General features: G+C 44.5%; 1 protein-coding gene across 4 annotated transcripts in view; it reads left to right on the top strand.

The window, feature by feature from the left end:
• The window catches only part of ZNF385A (zinc finger protein 385A), a 441621-nt gene that overhangs the window by 296637 nt on the left and 128647 nt on the right, over window positions 1-16337 (top strand). For 3 of the 4 annotated variants that reach the window (XM_040340751.1, XM_040340753.1, XM_040340752.1), the window contains one exon: window positions 130-272. In XM_040340751.1, coding sequence (XP_040196685.1) covers window positions 130-272 — 143 coding nt within the window. Of the gene's footprint in view, window positions 1-129; window positions 273-15330; window positions 15606-16337 lie in introns of those variants that run through there. The other variant, XM_040340754.1, reaches the window with a different exon arrangement.

Raw genomic sequence — 16337 nt, 5'->3', positions numbered from 1 at the left:
AATGCAGTCTAAATGTAGCACAGGGCACCTTTATACCGTCTATTGTGGAAATTACTGAAGAATATCGTATGAATGTATGAAGGAAAAGGTTGATTTCTTTATTTAACAATTCTCATATTTACTTTGCAGGAAGTATTAACAGAGGTGGAAGCCTGCCTGCCATGCTTCGCCCTCCACCAACCATGGTTCAGCGTCATCTAGACCTTAAGCCTTTTCTCTCTTTTCCTATGGAACCGCAGCCAACCTTAGGATTCTTCCCCAGGTTCAGCACGGTAAAAATGACAAGAATATTACATTTTCTATGCCTTGTTTTCTAGTTTTACATTTTGCAGGGTAATTTGTTCCTATTTCCACTTTTAGAACACACACTGCCAGGCATACAGCATTTCCATCAAGAATTTAAGGGGTGTACTCACTTTTGTGAGATACTGTATGTACTGAACTCTCTAGACTGTAGAGGCACTATAGACACTGTACAATGATACGTCTTCTCAGTGGACCTATGGGTATTTTGGGCCCTGTGCCTAAATCTAGCCCAGTGTCCTAAACCAGTAGAGAAGCCCAGAGACCAAAATATATGGATAACGTGGCGCATGTTCCCATTTTATCATATCATGGTATACATCTCCTCACAGAAGGCTGGCCTTAAGCCTCGTACACACGACCGAGGAACTCGACGGGCGAAACACATTGTTTTCCTCGTCGAGTTCCTTGTTAGGCTGTCGAGGAACTCGACAAGGCAAGTTTCTCCATTCCGTTGAGGAAAAAGAAGACATGCTCTCTTTTTGGCTCGTCGGGATCCTCAACAGTTTCCTTGTCGAAAAATGTACACACGACCGGTTTCCTCGGCAAAAAAAAAAATCCCAGCAAGTTTCTTGCTGGTTTTTGCCGAGAAACTCGGTCGTGTGTACGAGGCCTTAAAGGGTATGTAAAGGTACATTTTTATATTTTTTTAAATAACATGTTATACTTACCTCCACTGTACAGCTCATTTTGCACAGAGTGGCCCCGATCCTGGTCTTCTGGGGTCCCTCGGCGGCTGTCTCGGCTCCCCCTCTCAAGGACTTATCGCCTTCATGCAAGCGAGCGAGCATGGTGATGAGTTCTTGCGGGCGCGCTCCTGTGATACAGCCGGCGGCCATAGCCGCTCACTGTATCACTCGTCCCTGCCCCCCGCCGCTCTGCAGTAATTGGATGTGATTGACAGCAGCGCCAGCCAATGGCTGCGCTGCTTTTAATCAACCAATGAATGAGCCGAGAAGCCTGGCCGAAACGCGTTCATGGCGCGGGACTTTCGAGGAGTCAGGTAAGTAAATGGTGGGGCTGGGGGGCCGGTAATCCACAGATGTTTTCTCACCTCAATGCATTCTATGCAACAAAAAGTTACCTTTACAACCCCTTTAAATGAAACGATTACAGATGTATCAAGGCTGCTGTCAGATCTTTTGGTGCATCTGACGTAAGATCTTCCTTTGTTTGGTTTACCTTACGCCAACAGGAAGGGTGAAAAAAAAAACACTCGAAAGAGAGCAAGCTGTTCCCCAAAGTAATGAGTACAATTATTTAGATCAATTGCAGACTATGGAACCATCATTAATGTAAAGGTGTGGAGGGTGATCTCAGCTGAAGCGTGAAGCCCGTACAGGAAGGTATGTTATTACAAGTGACACATAAAGTTAATTGGGCCTTTGATACAAAAAGACGCCTGAATTAAGCAAATATCCGAAAAAAGAATTTAAAATCAGTAGACAATGGTTTTACACTAATGATGTCAAGGCCTAGCCGCCTGGGTTAGTAGAAGCGTTATCTGTGCTGCAGCTTTCTGGCTGCTTTGGATCTGATAATACATAAAACATGGAAAGAATAGTAAAGATGAGGGGCCAGATTCACAAAAGAGATACGACGGCGTATCTCCTGATACGCCGTCGTATCTCGGAGATACGATTGTCGTATCTATGCGCCTGATTCATAGAATCAGGTTACGCATAGATAGCCCTAAGATCCGACAGGTGTAACTGTGTTACACCGTCGGATCTTAGGCTGAAATTCTAGGCCGTCCGCTAGGTGGCGATTCCATTGCGATCGCTGTAGAATATGCAAATGACTAGTTACGGCGATTCACGAACGTCGCTTTGCCCGTTGATCTAAATTTACGTTGTTTCCGTAGAGATGCGTCGCATAAAACTAAGCATGCCCTCTAGGTGGTCTAAGCAATGTTAAGTATGGCCGTCGTTCCCGCGTCAACATTTTAAATTTCACGTCGTTTGCGTAAGTCGTCCGTGAATGGCGCTGGACGCCATTTACGTTAACGTCGAAACCAATGACGTCCTTGCGACGTCATTTAGCGCAATGCACGTCGGGTAATTTGACGGACGGAGCATGCGCAGTACGTTCGGCGCGGGAACGCGCTTAATTTAAATGGTGCCCGCCCCATTTGAATTAGGCGGGCTTGCGCCGAGCGGATTTACGTTACACCGCCGCAAGTTTACAGGTAAGTGCTTTGTGAATCAGGCACTTACGCTGTAAACTTGCGGCGGTGTAACGTAAATGGGATACGTTACGCCGCCGCTGCGCAACGTATTTGTCTGTGAATCTGGCCCGATGTTTTTAGCAGTCAGTCATATTCAGGGCCGGATTTTCCTCTAGGCATAGTAGGTGTTTGTCTAAACGCGCCCTTCATAGAGGGGCGCCCATCAGTGTGAGTTGTTATTTTTTTTAACACTTTTGCTTCCAGGTCCAGACAGTCTCCTAGATTGTGTGTAAAAAAACTGACAGGCAGACTCCTGCGCTGCCACCTGATTACATCCACACACTCCGCCTCCCACGAGCGCGTGCCCCCACCATGTATTCCGGACTCCCAGGACCAACATGGCGCATGCATTTCCCATTGCAGAATATGGCTAGGACTCAGGACTTGGAACAGGGACCTCCCCCAAAGGTCAAAGGTCAGAAGGCGGGTTCCCAGAGGTCAAAGGTCACACGGTGTGGCTGACCCACTCCCACCAAAGTGTACCGCCTACCCCAACTAAGTCGGGGAATGAACAAGTCGGGGAATGAACAAGTCGGGAAAACTGCGATGGAGCATACACACGGCCGGTTTTCCCGGCCAAAAGCTGTCATGGCAGTTTTCCCGACGGGAAAACCAGTCATGTGTACGTGATATCAGGTTATTTTCACCTGGTGATCCTGCCAGTAATGCCCTAGTACTACACCTCCCTAATCTTCATCTCCGTAAAAAAGCAGAAGGTGTTCTGTAGTCCTACTATACTTTCTGATAATTTTGCGGAGTGCAGAGGACAGCCCTGGATTTCTGGCAGGATCGGTGGGTATTATCACTTATAAAACATATAAAACAAAACACTTTAAATGGCAAATTTAACAAACCAGAAGGAAAAGGAAATATATATATATATATATATATATATATATATATATATATATATATATATATATATATATATATATATATATATAATGTTTATTGTTAGGGCTTACATACATTTTAAGGGTCCATGCACACTGCCTTAAAAAAAACGCCAGTGCTCTTGGCAGGAAAAAATTCTATTTTTTTCTTGTCTCTAAACGCCGGGCTTAAAATATGCCTGTAAACGTCCTAATGTGTATGGACACATAGGATAACATTGAGTTGCTTCTACAGGCAGAACACAAAACTCCTGTAGAAGCAACGTTTTTTATTCCAGTGTGCATGGAGCCTAAGCTTGTGAAGCTGACACAGTTTACCTAATAGATGGTTCTCCACTCTGTAACAAAAAATTAAAAGTCAGCAATTACAAATCCTGTAGCTTTTGATGTTTAATAATAGGACACTTACCTGTCCATGGATCCAGCGGCATCTTCCCCCGGGCAAGTTCTTCACTATCCTTCGGGTTCCAGGCGCCGGCATCTTAATTGTGGGCAGCCGGCTGTGCTGCTCACTGCGCATGCGTGAGCCCCGCTGTCCTTTGTGAATGGTCCTGCAATCTTCTGGGACCTGTGAAGTGTCCCAGAAGACTGTGGGGAGGGAGGGGGAGAGGAGAATGTCCTCTGGGATCGCTTAGGCGAACTAAGTGGACGTTAGAGCGAATACCTGTCAAAACTAGGTACCTGCTTCTCCCTCCAAAAAAGTACCTGCAAAATTAGGTAGAGGAGGGGGGCAGGAGGACTTAAAGTGTTACTAAATCCAGGACCCTGCATTCTCTATATCTGGTCTCCCACAGTACACAGAACATGGAAATGCAATTCTTTTAGTAAATACCTTTTCTCATCAGCAGTATCTTGTGCTTTTCATTCTCCTCTGACTGTCCTATAAGGCTGCAGGACTCCTGACTCTCTGTCTGGATAGTGCTGATTGGCCCTTTGCTGATCACATGCACCCCCCCCCCCCCAAAAAAAAAAAAAAAAAAACTCTCTAGCAATACACACCAAACTGAGCATGTACAGAGTGCCCCCAAGGCTCTGTACTATCAGCAGATGGATTGGGGACAGTAAAAAAAGCCTTTTTAAGCAATGCGGATTATTAACCCCTTAGGTTTCACAGGGAGTATAACAAGCATTCTTTACTGCATATACAGACTTTTATGCCTTGTTTCCACTGAGCGGAACGGTTCGGGTCGGTACAGTTTGGAAGGGTTAGAATGGTCCGGCCTTTTCAGGTGAGCGTTACCACTGCAAGTCAGACCTTCAGGGGCTATACAGGGTTTAGAAAAAATGCCTAGCGTGTCCGCCAATCAGTGAAATGTATTGTAGCTCCGCCCTAACCGCACCGTTCCATTTTTTATGTCCCCACATCTGAAGCAAGACCCAGAATGGTGCGGTATGATTCGGTTGAATGGGCCGCTTTCATAATGGAAACACTCAAAATAGTGTACCGTACCGAACCGAACCGATCCGCTCAGTGGAAACGAGGCATAACTGTTGCGGGTTTAGTAACTCATTAAAGCAGAGCTTCCCATTTTGGGTGAAGCTCTGTGTTAAAGCGGGGGTTCACCCAAAAAAATTTTTTTTAACATTACATCTAGCATACTAAGCATACTAAGGACATTTACTTTCGGCGTTTTTTTCTCCGTACATACCTTTATATTCTGATTTTGTCCAGGGCTTCCGGGTTCCGATGACTGCGGGATTGGGCATTCCTATCCTTCGGTTAGATGATTGACGGCTTGTGAAACAGTTCCCCTGTCGCACAACGCGCGTCACCAGATTTCTGGAAATAGCCGAGCTGCGAGTCGGCACTATACGCCGCCTGCGACCGCCGTGTAGAGCTGACTGCGCAGGCGCCGTATAGTGCCGACTCACAGCTTGGCTATTTCCGGAAATCTGGGGACGCACGTTGTGCGACAGGGGACCTGTTTCACAAGCCGTCAATCATCTAACCGAAGGATAGGAACGCCCAGTCCCGCAGTCATCGGAACCCTGAGGCAGGGATAGGAACGCCCAGTCCCGCAGTCATCAGAACCCTGAGGCAGGGATAGGAACGCCCAGTCCCGCAGTCATCAGAACCCTGAGGCAGGGATAGGAACGCCCAGTCCCACAGTCATCAGAACCCTGAGGCAGGGATAGGAACGCCCAGTCCCGCAGTCATCAGAACCCTGAGGCAGGGATAGGAACGCCCAGTCCCGCAGTCATCAGAACGCGGAAGCCCTGGACAAAATCAGACTATAAAGGTATGTACAGAGAAAAAAAAAATGACCTGCCGAAAGTAAATGTCCTTAGTATGCTGGCTCTAAGGTTAAAAATTATTTTTTAGGGTGAACCCCCGCTTTAATGAGTGAGTTAGATGGACAACGTCCTTTGTCAAACTCTGCCCCCTGAGATACAAATGTCAAAGCCGCAAAGCAAACCATTGCATCTGTGCCACGTGTAGAGCCCTGTCTGGCTGTATTGTTAGGAATTACGCACATAGGGGGGCGATAAAACTGTGGCTCTGCTGCCTGTTTTTTCTGTCCCCTCCGGTCACTCGTGTGAAAGAACCCTTTGCAAGTATTATAAACTTGGGAAATATTCTTATACAGAATGAGTAACTATTATACATAAATGTAACTTTAGATTTGGGTTTACATCAGGGCTCGACAAGGTCGCCAGGTCGCCATGGCGACTAGAAATAGCATCCTGGCACCTTGGCTTGGAAGAAAAAAAATATATATATATTTTTTTGTGAGCTGGCGCCATCTGGTGGTGAGCCGTTGGTATTACAAGTTATTACCACCAGATGTGTGAGCTGGCACCATCTGGTGGTGGCTGTTGGTATTACAAGTTAAGCATTACAGGTTAAACAGCAATTCTAATGTTATTTTTCACTATTTTCACTGCCATCTCCTTCCCTCTAATTAGAACCCCCAAACATTATATATATTTTTTTATCCTAACACCCTAGAGAATAAAATGGCGATCGTTGCAATACTTTCTGTCACGCCGTATTTGCGCAGCGGTCTTACAAGCGCACTTTTTTGGGAAAAAATTACACTTTTACAATTATTGCTCTCGCTCTACCAATCGCACCGATACCTCACATGTGTGGTTTGAACACCGTTTACATATGCGGGCGCTGCTCACGTATGTGTTCGCTTCTGCGCGCAAGCTCGTCGTGACGGGGTGCGTTTTCTGGCTCCTAACTTTTTTAGCTGGCTCCTAGATTCCAAGCAAATTTGTCAAACCCTGGTTTACATGTCCGGTAAGTCTAAAGCCTCGTACACACGACCGAGGAACTCGACGGGCGAAACACATCGCTTTGCTCGTCGAGTTCCTTGTGAAGCCGTCGAGAAACTTGACAAGCCAAGTTTCTCCATTCCCGTCGAGAAAATAGAGAACTTGCTCTCTTTTTGGCTCGTCGAGTTTCTCAACAGTTTCCTCGACGAAAATGTACACACGACCGGTTTCCTCGGCAAAAAAATATCTCCCAGCAAGTTTCTTGCTGTTTTTTGCCGAGAAACTCGGTCGTGTGTACGAGGCCTAACGCAAAGATCCTCAAACTACGGCCCTCCAGCTGTTGTAGAACTACACATCCCATGAGGCATTGCAACACACTGACATTCACAGACATGACTAGGCATGATGGGAATTGTAGTTCCTGAACAACTGGAGGGCCGTGGTTTGAAGACCCATGCTCTAACGCAGTGTTTCTCAACTCCAGTCCTCAAGGCGCCCCAACAGGTCATGTTTTCAGGATTTCCCTTAGAGGAAACAGCTGTGGTAATTACTAAGGCAGTGACACTGATCAAATCACCCGTGCAAAGTAATAGAAAGCCTAAAAACATGACCTGTTGGGGCGCCTTGAGGACTGGAGTTGACAAACACTGGTCTAACGGAACACACAGTGGACGTTCAGTAAGTGGTTTGATCCGAAGGCACAAAAATGTGACCTTGTACATTGCAGTTCTTGTGCCATCTATTCTTTTATCTCTTGTTCCGTCACACATACCAGCAACATTTTTTAAACATCACAAGGTCTTGCGGATCAGGTAGCAGAGCAGCGGAAGTCTTGCTCTTGGTGTATCATTAATGCGCTACATCTTCCAGCGTTTGCCACATTGCATCTCTTCCAACTTTCACAAGGTTATCGAACAATAAAATTGATCTCGACATCTCCAGACTTCATATCCAGGAATAGGAGGTAATAAATATTCTCTCTTAGTGGACTTTCCACTTGGGACCTTGGGTTGTGCGGCCTGTGAGCTATTTCTTACAATGTAATTATATTGCTGCATTTAGCAACAGACTCTGCCTGCTATAGGTCATTCAGTGTCATCTTTAAAAACAGACATGTTTGCCAAAGAGAAATGTTTGGATTTATATTCTGCTCACTGATCCATGAATGCTGCTTTCGTGTGCCTGACATTTAAAGTGAACCTAAACTTAAATGTTAACATAAAACTATGTTAACAGACTTGCCGGGGTGGAAAAATGAAGAGCAGTGCAATGGCGGAAGTAACGTTCCTGTCCTGATCAATGCTGAACATAGCACAGGTCATGTGATCAGGTGCCTAGGCTGTTGGCCATGTTGCTAGAAGGGATCCCAGGGCAGCATTTCCTCTAGAAAGGTACTTCTGATACATTAATCAAGTGAACTGCTCGTATCTGTATGTCATGAAGATTTTTCTGTAGGCTAAAATTCTCTTTCATCCGCTTGCCGACCGTCTATTGCACATAAACGTTGGCCTCCTGCACAAATACGTGCGGGCGCACGCCCCTACCGCGTGTTCCGTGACCGCGGGACCCGCAGACTCGTTGTCCGCCGGTGTCCCACAATCGTGTCACGAAGCAGCAGAACGGGGAGATGCGGTTGTAAACAAGGCATTTCCCTGTTCTGCCTTGTGACAGGACACTGATCTTCTGCTCTCAGTCAACAGGAGCAGTGATCAATGTTGTGTCACTTGTATCCCAGCCCCCTCACAGTTAGAATCACTCCCTAGGACACACTTAACCCCTTCCTCACCCCCTAGTGGTTAACTCCTTCGCTGCCAGTGTCATTTACACAGTAATCCATGCATTTTTATATCACTGATTGCTGTATAAATGACAATGGTCCCAAAATTGTGTCAAAAGTGTCCGATGTGTCCGCCATAAATGTGGCAGTTACGATAAAAAAAATCGCTGATCGCCGCCATTACTAATTAAAAAATTATAATAAAAATGCCATAAAACTATCCCCTATTTTGTAGACACTATAACTTTTGCGCAAACCAATCAATTTTCATATTTTTTTTACCAAAAATATGTAGAAGAATATATATTGGCCTAAACTGAGAAAAAAAAATTGTATATTTTTGGGGATATTTATTATAGCAAAAAGTAAAAAATATTGCTTTTTTTTTTAATTGTCACTCTTTTTGTTTATAGCGCAAAAAATTAAAACCGCAGAGGTGATAAAATACCACCAAAAGAAAGCTCTATTTGTGGGGAAAAAAATTGTTTGGGTACCACATCGCACGACCGCGCAATTGTCAGTTAAAGTGATGCAGTGCCAAATCGCAAAAACTGCTCTGGTCAGGAAGGGGGTAATTTCTTCCGGGGCTGAAGTGGTTAAGCAAAAGTTTGATTTTTTGCACACCTTTCCCATCATAAAATTATGCAACTATAATAAAATAATATTTTAAAATAATATTTAGCAAATATTTTTTTTTTGTTGCTAAAAATCAAGGATTCTGGGAGCCAACATAGGCTCTGGGGAGCGTCATTTTGCATCATAGAGGTTAGTTTCTTCAGATGCATGCGGTTCAATAGAATAAAATTTGATTTCCATTAAAGTGCAACTCCACTTTTGTTAAGAAAAAAACATTCCCTCTGGGTGATCTCTGTGCATTGCAAGGATTATAACAAACCTTGTTGCAGATTCCTACCTTTTTCCTACCCCCCGCTCGTCCCTGGTCCCGACGCACGTGCCCGGTGGGCGAGATCACCGCCGGACACCCGCGATCACTCGTTACAGAGCGAGAACTGGGAGCTGTGTGTGTAAACACACAGCTCCCTGTCCTGTCAGGGGGAGAAATGCCTGATCATCTGTTCATACAATGTATGAACAGCGATCAGTCATTTCCCCAAGTCAGTCCCACCCCCCTTCAGTTAGAACACACGCAGGGAACATAATTAACCCCTTCCTCGTCCCCTAGTGTTAACCCCTTCCCTGCCAGTGGCATTTTTATAGTAATCAATGCATTTTTATAGCACTGATCGCTATAAAAATGCCAATGGTCCCAAAAATGTGTCAAAAGTGTCCGAAGTGTCCGCCATAAGGTCGCAGTTCCAATAAAAATCACTGTTTGCCGCCATTACTAGTAAAAAAAAAAAATATTTATAAAAATGCCATAAAACTATGCCCTATTTTGTAGACGCTATAACTTTTGCGCAAACCAATCAATAAACGCTTATTGCAATTTGTTTATGAAAAATATGGATAATAAGGAAAAAAATCGTTTTTTTTATATATTTTTGGGGGATGTTTATTATAGCAAAAAGTAAAAAATATAATTTTTTGTCAAAACTGTCGCTCTATTTTTGTTTATAGCGCAAAAAATAAAAACCGCAGAGGTGATCAAATACCACCAAAAGAAAGCTCTATTTGTGGGGAAAAAAAGGACGCAAATTTTGTTTGGGAGCCACGTCGCAGGACCGCGCAATTGTCATTTAAAGCGACGCAGTGCCGAATCGCAAAAAGTGGCCCGGTCATTGACCAGCAATATAGTCCGGGGCTGAAGTGGTTAAATGAATAATTTAACAGTACAGGCCAAGCTAAAATAAATCCTTCAGTTTACAATAACATATGTTTCTTTTGTGGTTCTCATGGGGTGCAGTATTTACTTCTCACCTGCAGGTGTTGCTGTTGTAATTGCACTCCATAGGAAACCTGCAGTGGGAAGGCAGAGCTCTTTGAATTGCTGAACACAATGACAGCCATGAAGTGTAAACTGATATTCAAAAAAAGTGCGTCATTTTTTGAAGTCTGTATTTTACCAGCATAATAGATGTGTGTCTCATCTAAGAGCAACAGCAGCACTATACCCTTGGTACCTTATGTTCTTTCCTCCCAACAACACACTAACCATCCAGATCCCCAACCTCTGCTTCATGTTTTATTTAATAAAACCTACCTATACAACTACCCTCTGAGAGAATGCAAAGGGACATGTTCCAGCTTGTACATGATTTGCAAAAGGCACCCATCAGAAAATAAGAGGTATCTAAAAATACATTACAACCTTAAAGGGTAACTCCACTTTCGTGGAAAAAAAAAAAAAAAATTAAATAATATAGCACAAACAATTATGACACAAGTCATAAAAAAGATTGAATGTTATTAAAAAAAATCCTCTTAATCTGTTTCTCTGTAATTTTCTGTGAAATGCAATATGACTACCTGGAGGTGCTCTGTACACAGAATCTGTACAGAACGACCCCCCCCCCCCCCCCCAGAAACAAAATTTCCTGATTGGTAATTTACCTCCAATAGGAAATCACGTCTAAAGGGATGCAGGCACAGCAATCTTCATTATTAGAGCCATGCGGGTGCAGCAGCTGGTTGATAATTAAGAAACCACTCCCATTAGAATCACTTTTTAACATGGGCACAGAGAAACACAGGAATTTCTTCAGAATAACAAAAGGTGGAAATCTGCAACAAAGTTTGACAAAATCCTTGCAATGTACATCGATTACCCAGAAGGGAATGTTTTTTTCTTAACAAAAGTGTAGATATGGAACAGAAGGTGTACTGTAGGCCTATAATACACCTCCCGGCGCCAAAATGGACAGAAACTGCACAATAATCAATAACAGAGGATTGTCAATAGATCGATCATCTGTGTATTACAGTAAATTAAATTAAAAAAAGCAGCCGTTTAATAAAATACAAACATATAAAAAGAGATTTAAAAACTATAAAAACAAAAATTGTCAGCATAGAAAAAATCACAAACAGCGCTAATAGTGGTATGTTCTAGCGTAAATCCCAAAAAGGAACCACTTATACACTCGGTTCAGAATAGAAGAGTGTGTCAGTAAAATAGAGAAAAGTCCATTGACACAGTGTCCGATATAAGGAAGAAATCAGATAGCAAACACCTTCCACCCGAATTCCTTAAAGGGCACCACGTGGGACAAAATAAGCCCCCTCTGGGGTACGAACTCACCGCAACACAATGAATGCAAGGCGATGTATAATAACTCCAGACTGATAAAACTCTTCAGGTAGGGTAATCAGAAACATCTGCTAAGAGTCTCCCAGCACGCCCTCTGTCGAAGTCCTATGACGAAACGCGTCAGGGCGTGGCTTATCACGACGCTCAGGAAGTGACCTATGCGCTCCACCAGAGCCTCTGCTGGAACCAGGACAGTTTGTCTCCCACGAGATTACACCAGGCCAGTATGATGCTACTCCAGTCCTTGGAGATGGTGACTATGTTGCGCTATTGATTTTATTTACATGTACGTGCATTGATTGAGGGGAATCTGTGCTGTGGGGCTCTTGTTTTACATTACCATTAAAAACGGAATTACGCTATGTCATTTCTCTGTGTTTTTTTGGTCTGTTTGGGAGACTCTTAGCAGATGTTTCTGATTACCCTACCTGAAGAGTTTTATCAGTCTGGAGTTATTATACATCGCCTTGCATTCATTGTGTTGCGGTGAGTTCGTACCCCAGAGGGGGCTTATTTTGTCCCACGTGGTGCCCTTTAAGGAATTCGGGTGGAAGGTGTTTGCTATCTGATTTCTTCCTTATATCGGACACTGTGTCAATGGACTTTTCTCTATTTTACTGACACACTCTTCTATTCTGCACCGAGTGTATAAGTGGTTCCTTTTTGGGATTTACGCTAGAACATACCACTATTAGCGCTGTTTGTGATTTTTTCTATGCTGACAATTTTTGTTTTTATAGTTTTTAAATCTCTTTTTATATAAAAGTGTAGATATGCTTGAATCATACTTGTGCTTGTTTAACAAGTAGTTAAGCTGCCCATAGTGTCTAATGAGTTGAGAAAAAAAAAAATAACTGCTGGCATCTAATATATGACAAAAACTAGTCTCTCTCTGTCTCCCCCTCTCCCCTCCCTCTCTTTCTCTCCCCCTCTCTCTCTCCCTCCCCTCCCTCTCTCTCCCCCTCCCCTCCCTCTCTCTCCCCCTCCCTCTCCCCCCCTCTCTCTCCCCCCTCCCTCTCTCTCTCTCCCCCCTCTCTCTCTCCCCCTCCCTCTCTCTCCCCCTCTCCCTCTCTCCCCCTCTCTCTCTCTCCCCCTCTCTCTCCCATCCCTCTCTCCATCCCTCTCCTCTCCCCTCTCTCGCTCTCCCCCTCTCTCTCTCCTCCTCTCTTTCTCGCCCCTCCCTCTCTCTCCCCTTCCCTCTCCTCCTCTCTCTCTCCCCCTCCCTCTCTCTCTCCCCCTCCCTCTCTTTCTCTCCCCTCCCTCTCTCTCCCTCTCTCTCTCTCCCCCTCTCTCCATCCCTCTCCTCTCCCCTCTCTCACTCTCCCCCTCCTCCTCTCTTTCTCGCCCCTCCCTCTCTCTCCCCCTCCCTCTCCTCCTCTCTCTCTCCCCCTCCCTCTCTTTCTCTCCCCTCTCTCTCTCTCCCCCTCCCTCTCTCTCTCCCCCTCCCTCTCTCTCTCCCCCTCCCTCTCTTTCTCTCCCCTCCCTCTCTCCCCCTCCCTCCCTCCCTCTCTCTCCCCCTCCCCCCTCCCTCTCTCTCCCCCTCTCTCTCCCATCCCTCTCCTCTCCCCTCTCTCCACCCTCTTGCTCTCCTCCTCTATCTCTCTCACTCTCCTCCTTTCTCTCTCTATATATATATAGTAAAACTGGAGCACTCAGAATCTGGTGCAGCTGTGCATTGTAGCCAATCAGCTTCTAACTTCAGCTTGTTCAACTAAGCTTTGACAATAAAATCTGGAAGCTGATTGGTTTCTGTGCAGAGCTGCACCAGATTTTGCATGCTCCAGTTTTAGTAAGTCCCCCATTGTGTGATCAGCTATAACTGATACAGTTACTGATGACCACCCATTAATAGGTCCCCCTTTCGTCGCCAAAACAGCCCTGACCCATCAAGGCATGGACTCCACTAGCTTGCTGTGGTATCTGGCACCAAGTCATCAGTAGCAGATCCTTTAAGTCCTATAAATTGTGAGGTGGTGCCTCCATGAATCAGACTTATTTTTTTCCAGAACATCCCACAAATGCTAGATTGGAATGAGATCTGGAGAATTTAGAGGCCAAGTCAACACCTCAAACTCATTGTTGTATTACTCAATTTTTGAACCATTTGTGTAGTGTGGCAGGGCACAATATCCTGCTGAAAGGGAACATCATTTCCATGAAGGGGTGTTCTTGGTCAGCAACAATGTTTAGGTAGGTGGTATGTGTCTAGTAACATCCACATGAATGGCAGGACCAAAGGTTTCTCTGCAGAACATTGCCCAAAGCATCTCAATGCCTCCACAGGCTGGTGTTCTTCCCATTTTGCATCCTGGTGCCATCTGATCCCCAGGTAAATGATGGACGTGCATCTGGCCATCCACATGATGCAAAATAAAATATGATTCATCAGACCAGGCCACCTTCTTCCATTGCAGAATATATATATATATATATATATATATATATACACGCACACGTGTTTGGGGTGCACACCCTAATGCAATAGGCTGTGCACACCTATGCAGTGTATATATACAGTAAATATATATAGACATTTATGTTAATAACAATCATTTACTATTCTATGTACTAATCTAACTTCCTGTCTCTACTCACACCGCCCTCCTGCATTTGTTTTATTTAAACACAAGGGCCCGGATTCATGTACCTCGGCGGGCGCATAGTTATGCCAGCGTAGCGTATCGAATATACGCTACGCCGACGTAGCGCAGAGCGGCGAGCACAGTATTCACAAAGCACTTGCTCCCAACGTTGCGCTGGCGTAACGTAAATTCGTTGGCGTAAGCCGGCCTAATTCAAAGTAGGTGGAAGTGGGCGTGATCCATTTAAATGAAGCGTGACCCCATGCAAATGATGGGCCGCCGCACGGCGCATGCGCTGTCCCGTGGAAGCATCCCAGTGCGCATGCTCAGAATCACGTCGTAAATACTCCCTAAGATACGTCGAATCACTGCCTACGAAGTGAATGTAACCTACGCCCAGCCCTATTCACGTACTGCTACGTAAACGACGTAAAATACGACGGCTGTTCCCTGGTCCATACCTTAACATGACTTACCCCTGCTTTATGAGGCTTAACTTTACGCCGGACATATGACTTACGTAAACTGCGTATATGAATGCGCCGGGCGCAAGTACGTTCGTAAATCGGCGTATCTCCCTCATTTGCATATTCGAATCGTAAATCAATGGAAGCGCCCCTTGCGGCCAGCGCCCACGATACGACGGCGTAGAAAACTTACGTCGGTCGGATGAAGCCTAATTTCAGGCGTATCTAGATCTATGGACACGGCGCATAGATACGACGGCGCACATTTACACTAACGCGGCGTATCTCGAGATACGTCGGCGTAAGTGCTACGTGAATCCGGGCCAAGGAGATTGATCTGAGAAAAAAAATAAACTTCCCAGATCATATATAGTTCCATATATTTAAATACATTCAGAGTATCTATGCATTGTGAGCAGTGAGCAGACAGTGAGGTGTGGGGTGATGATCGCTCAGTGAATGGATGGAACACAGGAATGCTGAATAATAATAATAATAATAATAATAATAATAATAATAATAATAATAATAATAAAAATAATACTAATAACAATAATAATAATAATAATAATAATAATAAAATAATAATAATAATAATAATAACAACAATAATAATAATAATAATAACAATGAAAAGAAAACTTTCTCCTGCATGCCTGAGCGAAGAGATAGATCCAATCCATGGGCCACGCCTCCCTGGATAGCTGGCGCTGTGATTGGATAAAGCGATGACAGGCCCCTCCCCTGAGCCCGCAGCGCTCCCCGTGTAACCCTGTCCTCCCCAGTCACCTGCTGATCACCTCCGGCCGGGATGGCGATGACAGTACATGTGCGGAGTACACAGCAGCGGTAGAAGGACAATGAGAGGCAGCGTGTGCGGGGAGAGGACCGATCCCACTGATCCCGGGATGAGAGCCATGGAGGAGGTGGGTAGAGTTGCATGGTGTGTGATCGCTCTGATCGGGGGGGTCATGGTGTGTATCGGGCTCCCCACACACACAACAATCTCTGATCAGTATGCAGTGTGATCGGATATTATAAGCACTTCTTCCATAGACCATCCATTCCTTCCCCATAGAATAATCCATCTATAGTCTACTGATCGATCGATATGATTGACATAAGGAGAAGGATCAATAGTTGGGAGATATGATTGGGAGTTCACATCTCTATTCTCACTATACAATCTCATCATCTGATCGATTGGTATACAATTGTATACAGCAACATGATATATATAAGTGCTGCCCACCCATACACCCCACCACCGATCCACTTCATGGGATTTATTCCCATCCAAGGGGATCAGAAGCTGCCCATCCAGTGTGATCATCGTGATTGATTGGATGATATACTAATGAAATCGATTGGATAATAATATGGAAGTGTGTATGGCTACAGTAAAGTTAATTGTACATAAATTGTATGGTCAGATTGTAGCATGTGTGGTGATCCTTAAGCTGGTCATAGAATATCGAAGAATAATTATCCGGAAAACTCATATGAAGATTCTCAGAACAAAAAATGTTACATTCTTTTACCATTTGATTTTTGGAAAGAATTGAATCAAATGAAAACCTCATACATTGTCAGACATTTCATCATTCCCGAAAGATTTTCCATCCGGCTCCTTCGAATTTTCTCATCACTGTCTCAAA

Source organism: Rana temporaria, chromosome 2 (genome assembly GCF_905171775.1).
Source record: "Rana temporaria chromosome 2, aRanTem1.1, whole genome shotgun sequence".
In the NCBI taxonomy this organism is placed as follows: Eukaryota; Metazoa; Chordata; class Amphibia; order Anura; family Ranidae; genus Rana; species Rana temporaria.
The sequence above is the reverse complement of the archived record's forward strand: the minus strand, read 5'-3'. Positions and strand labels throughout refer to the sequence as shown.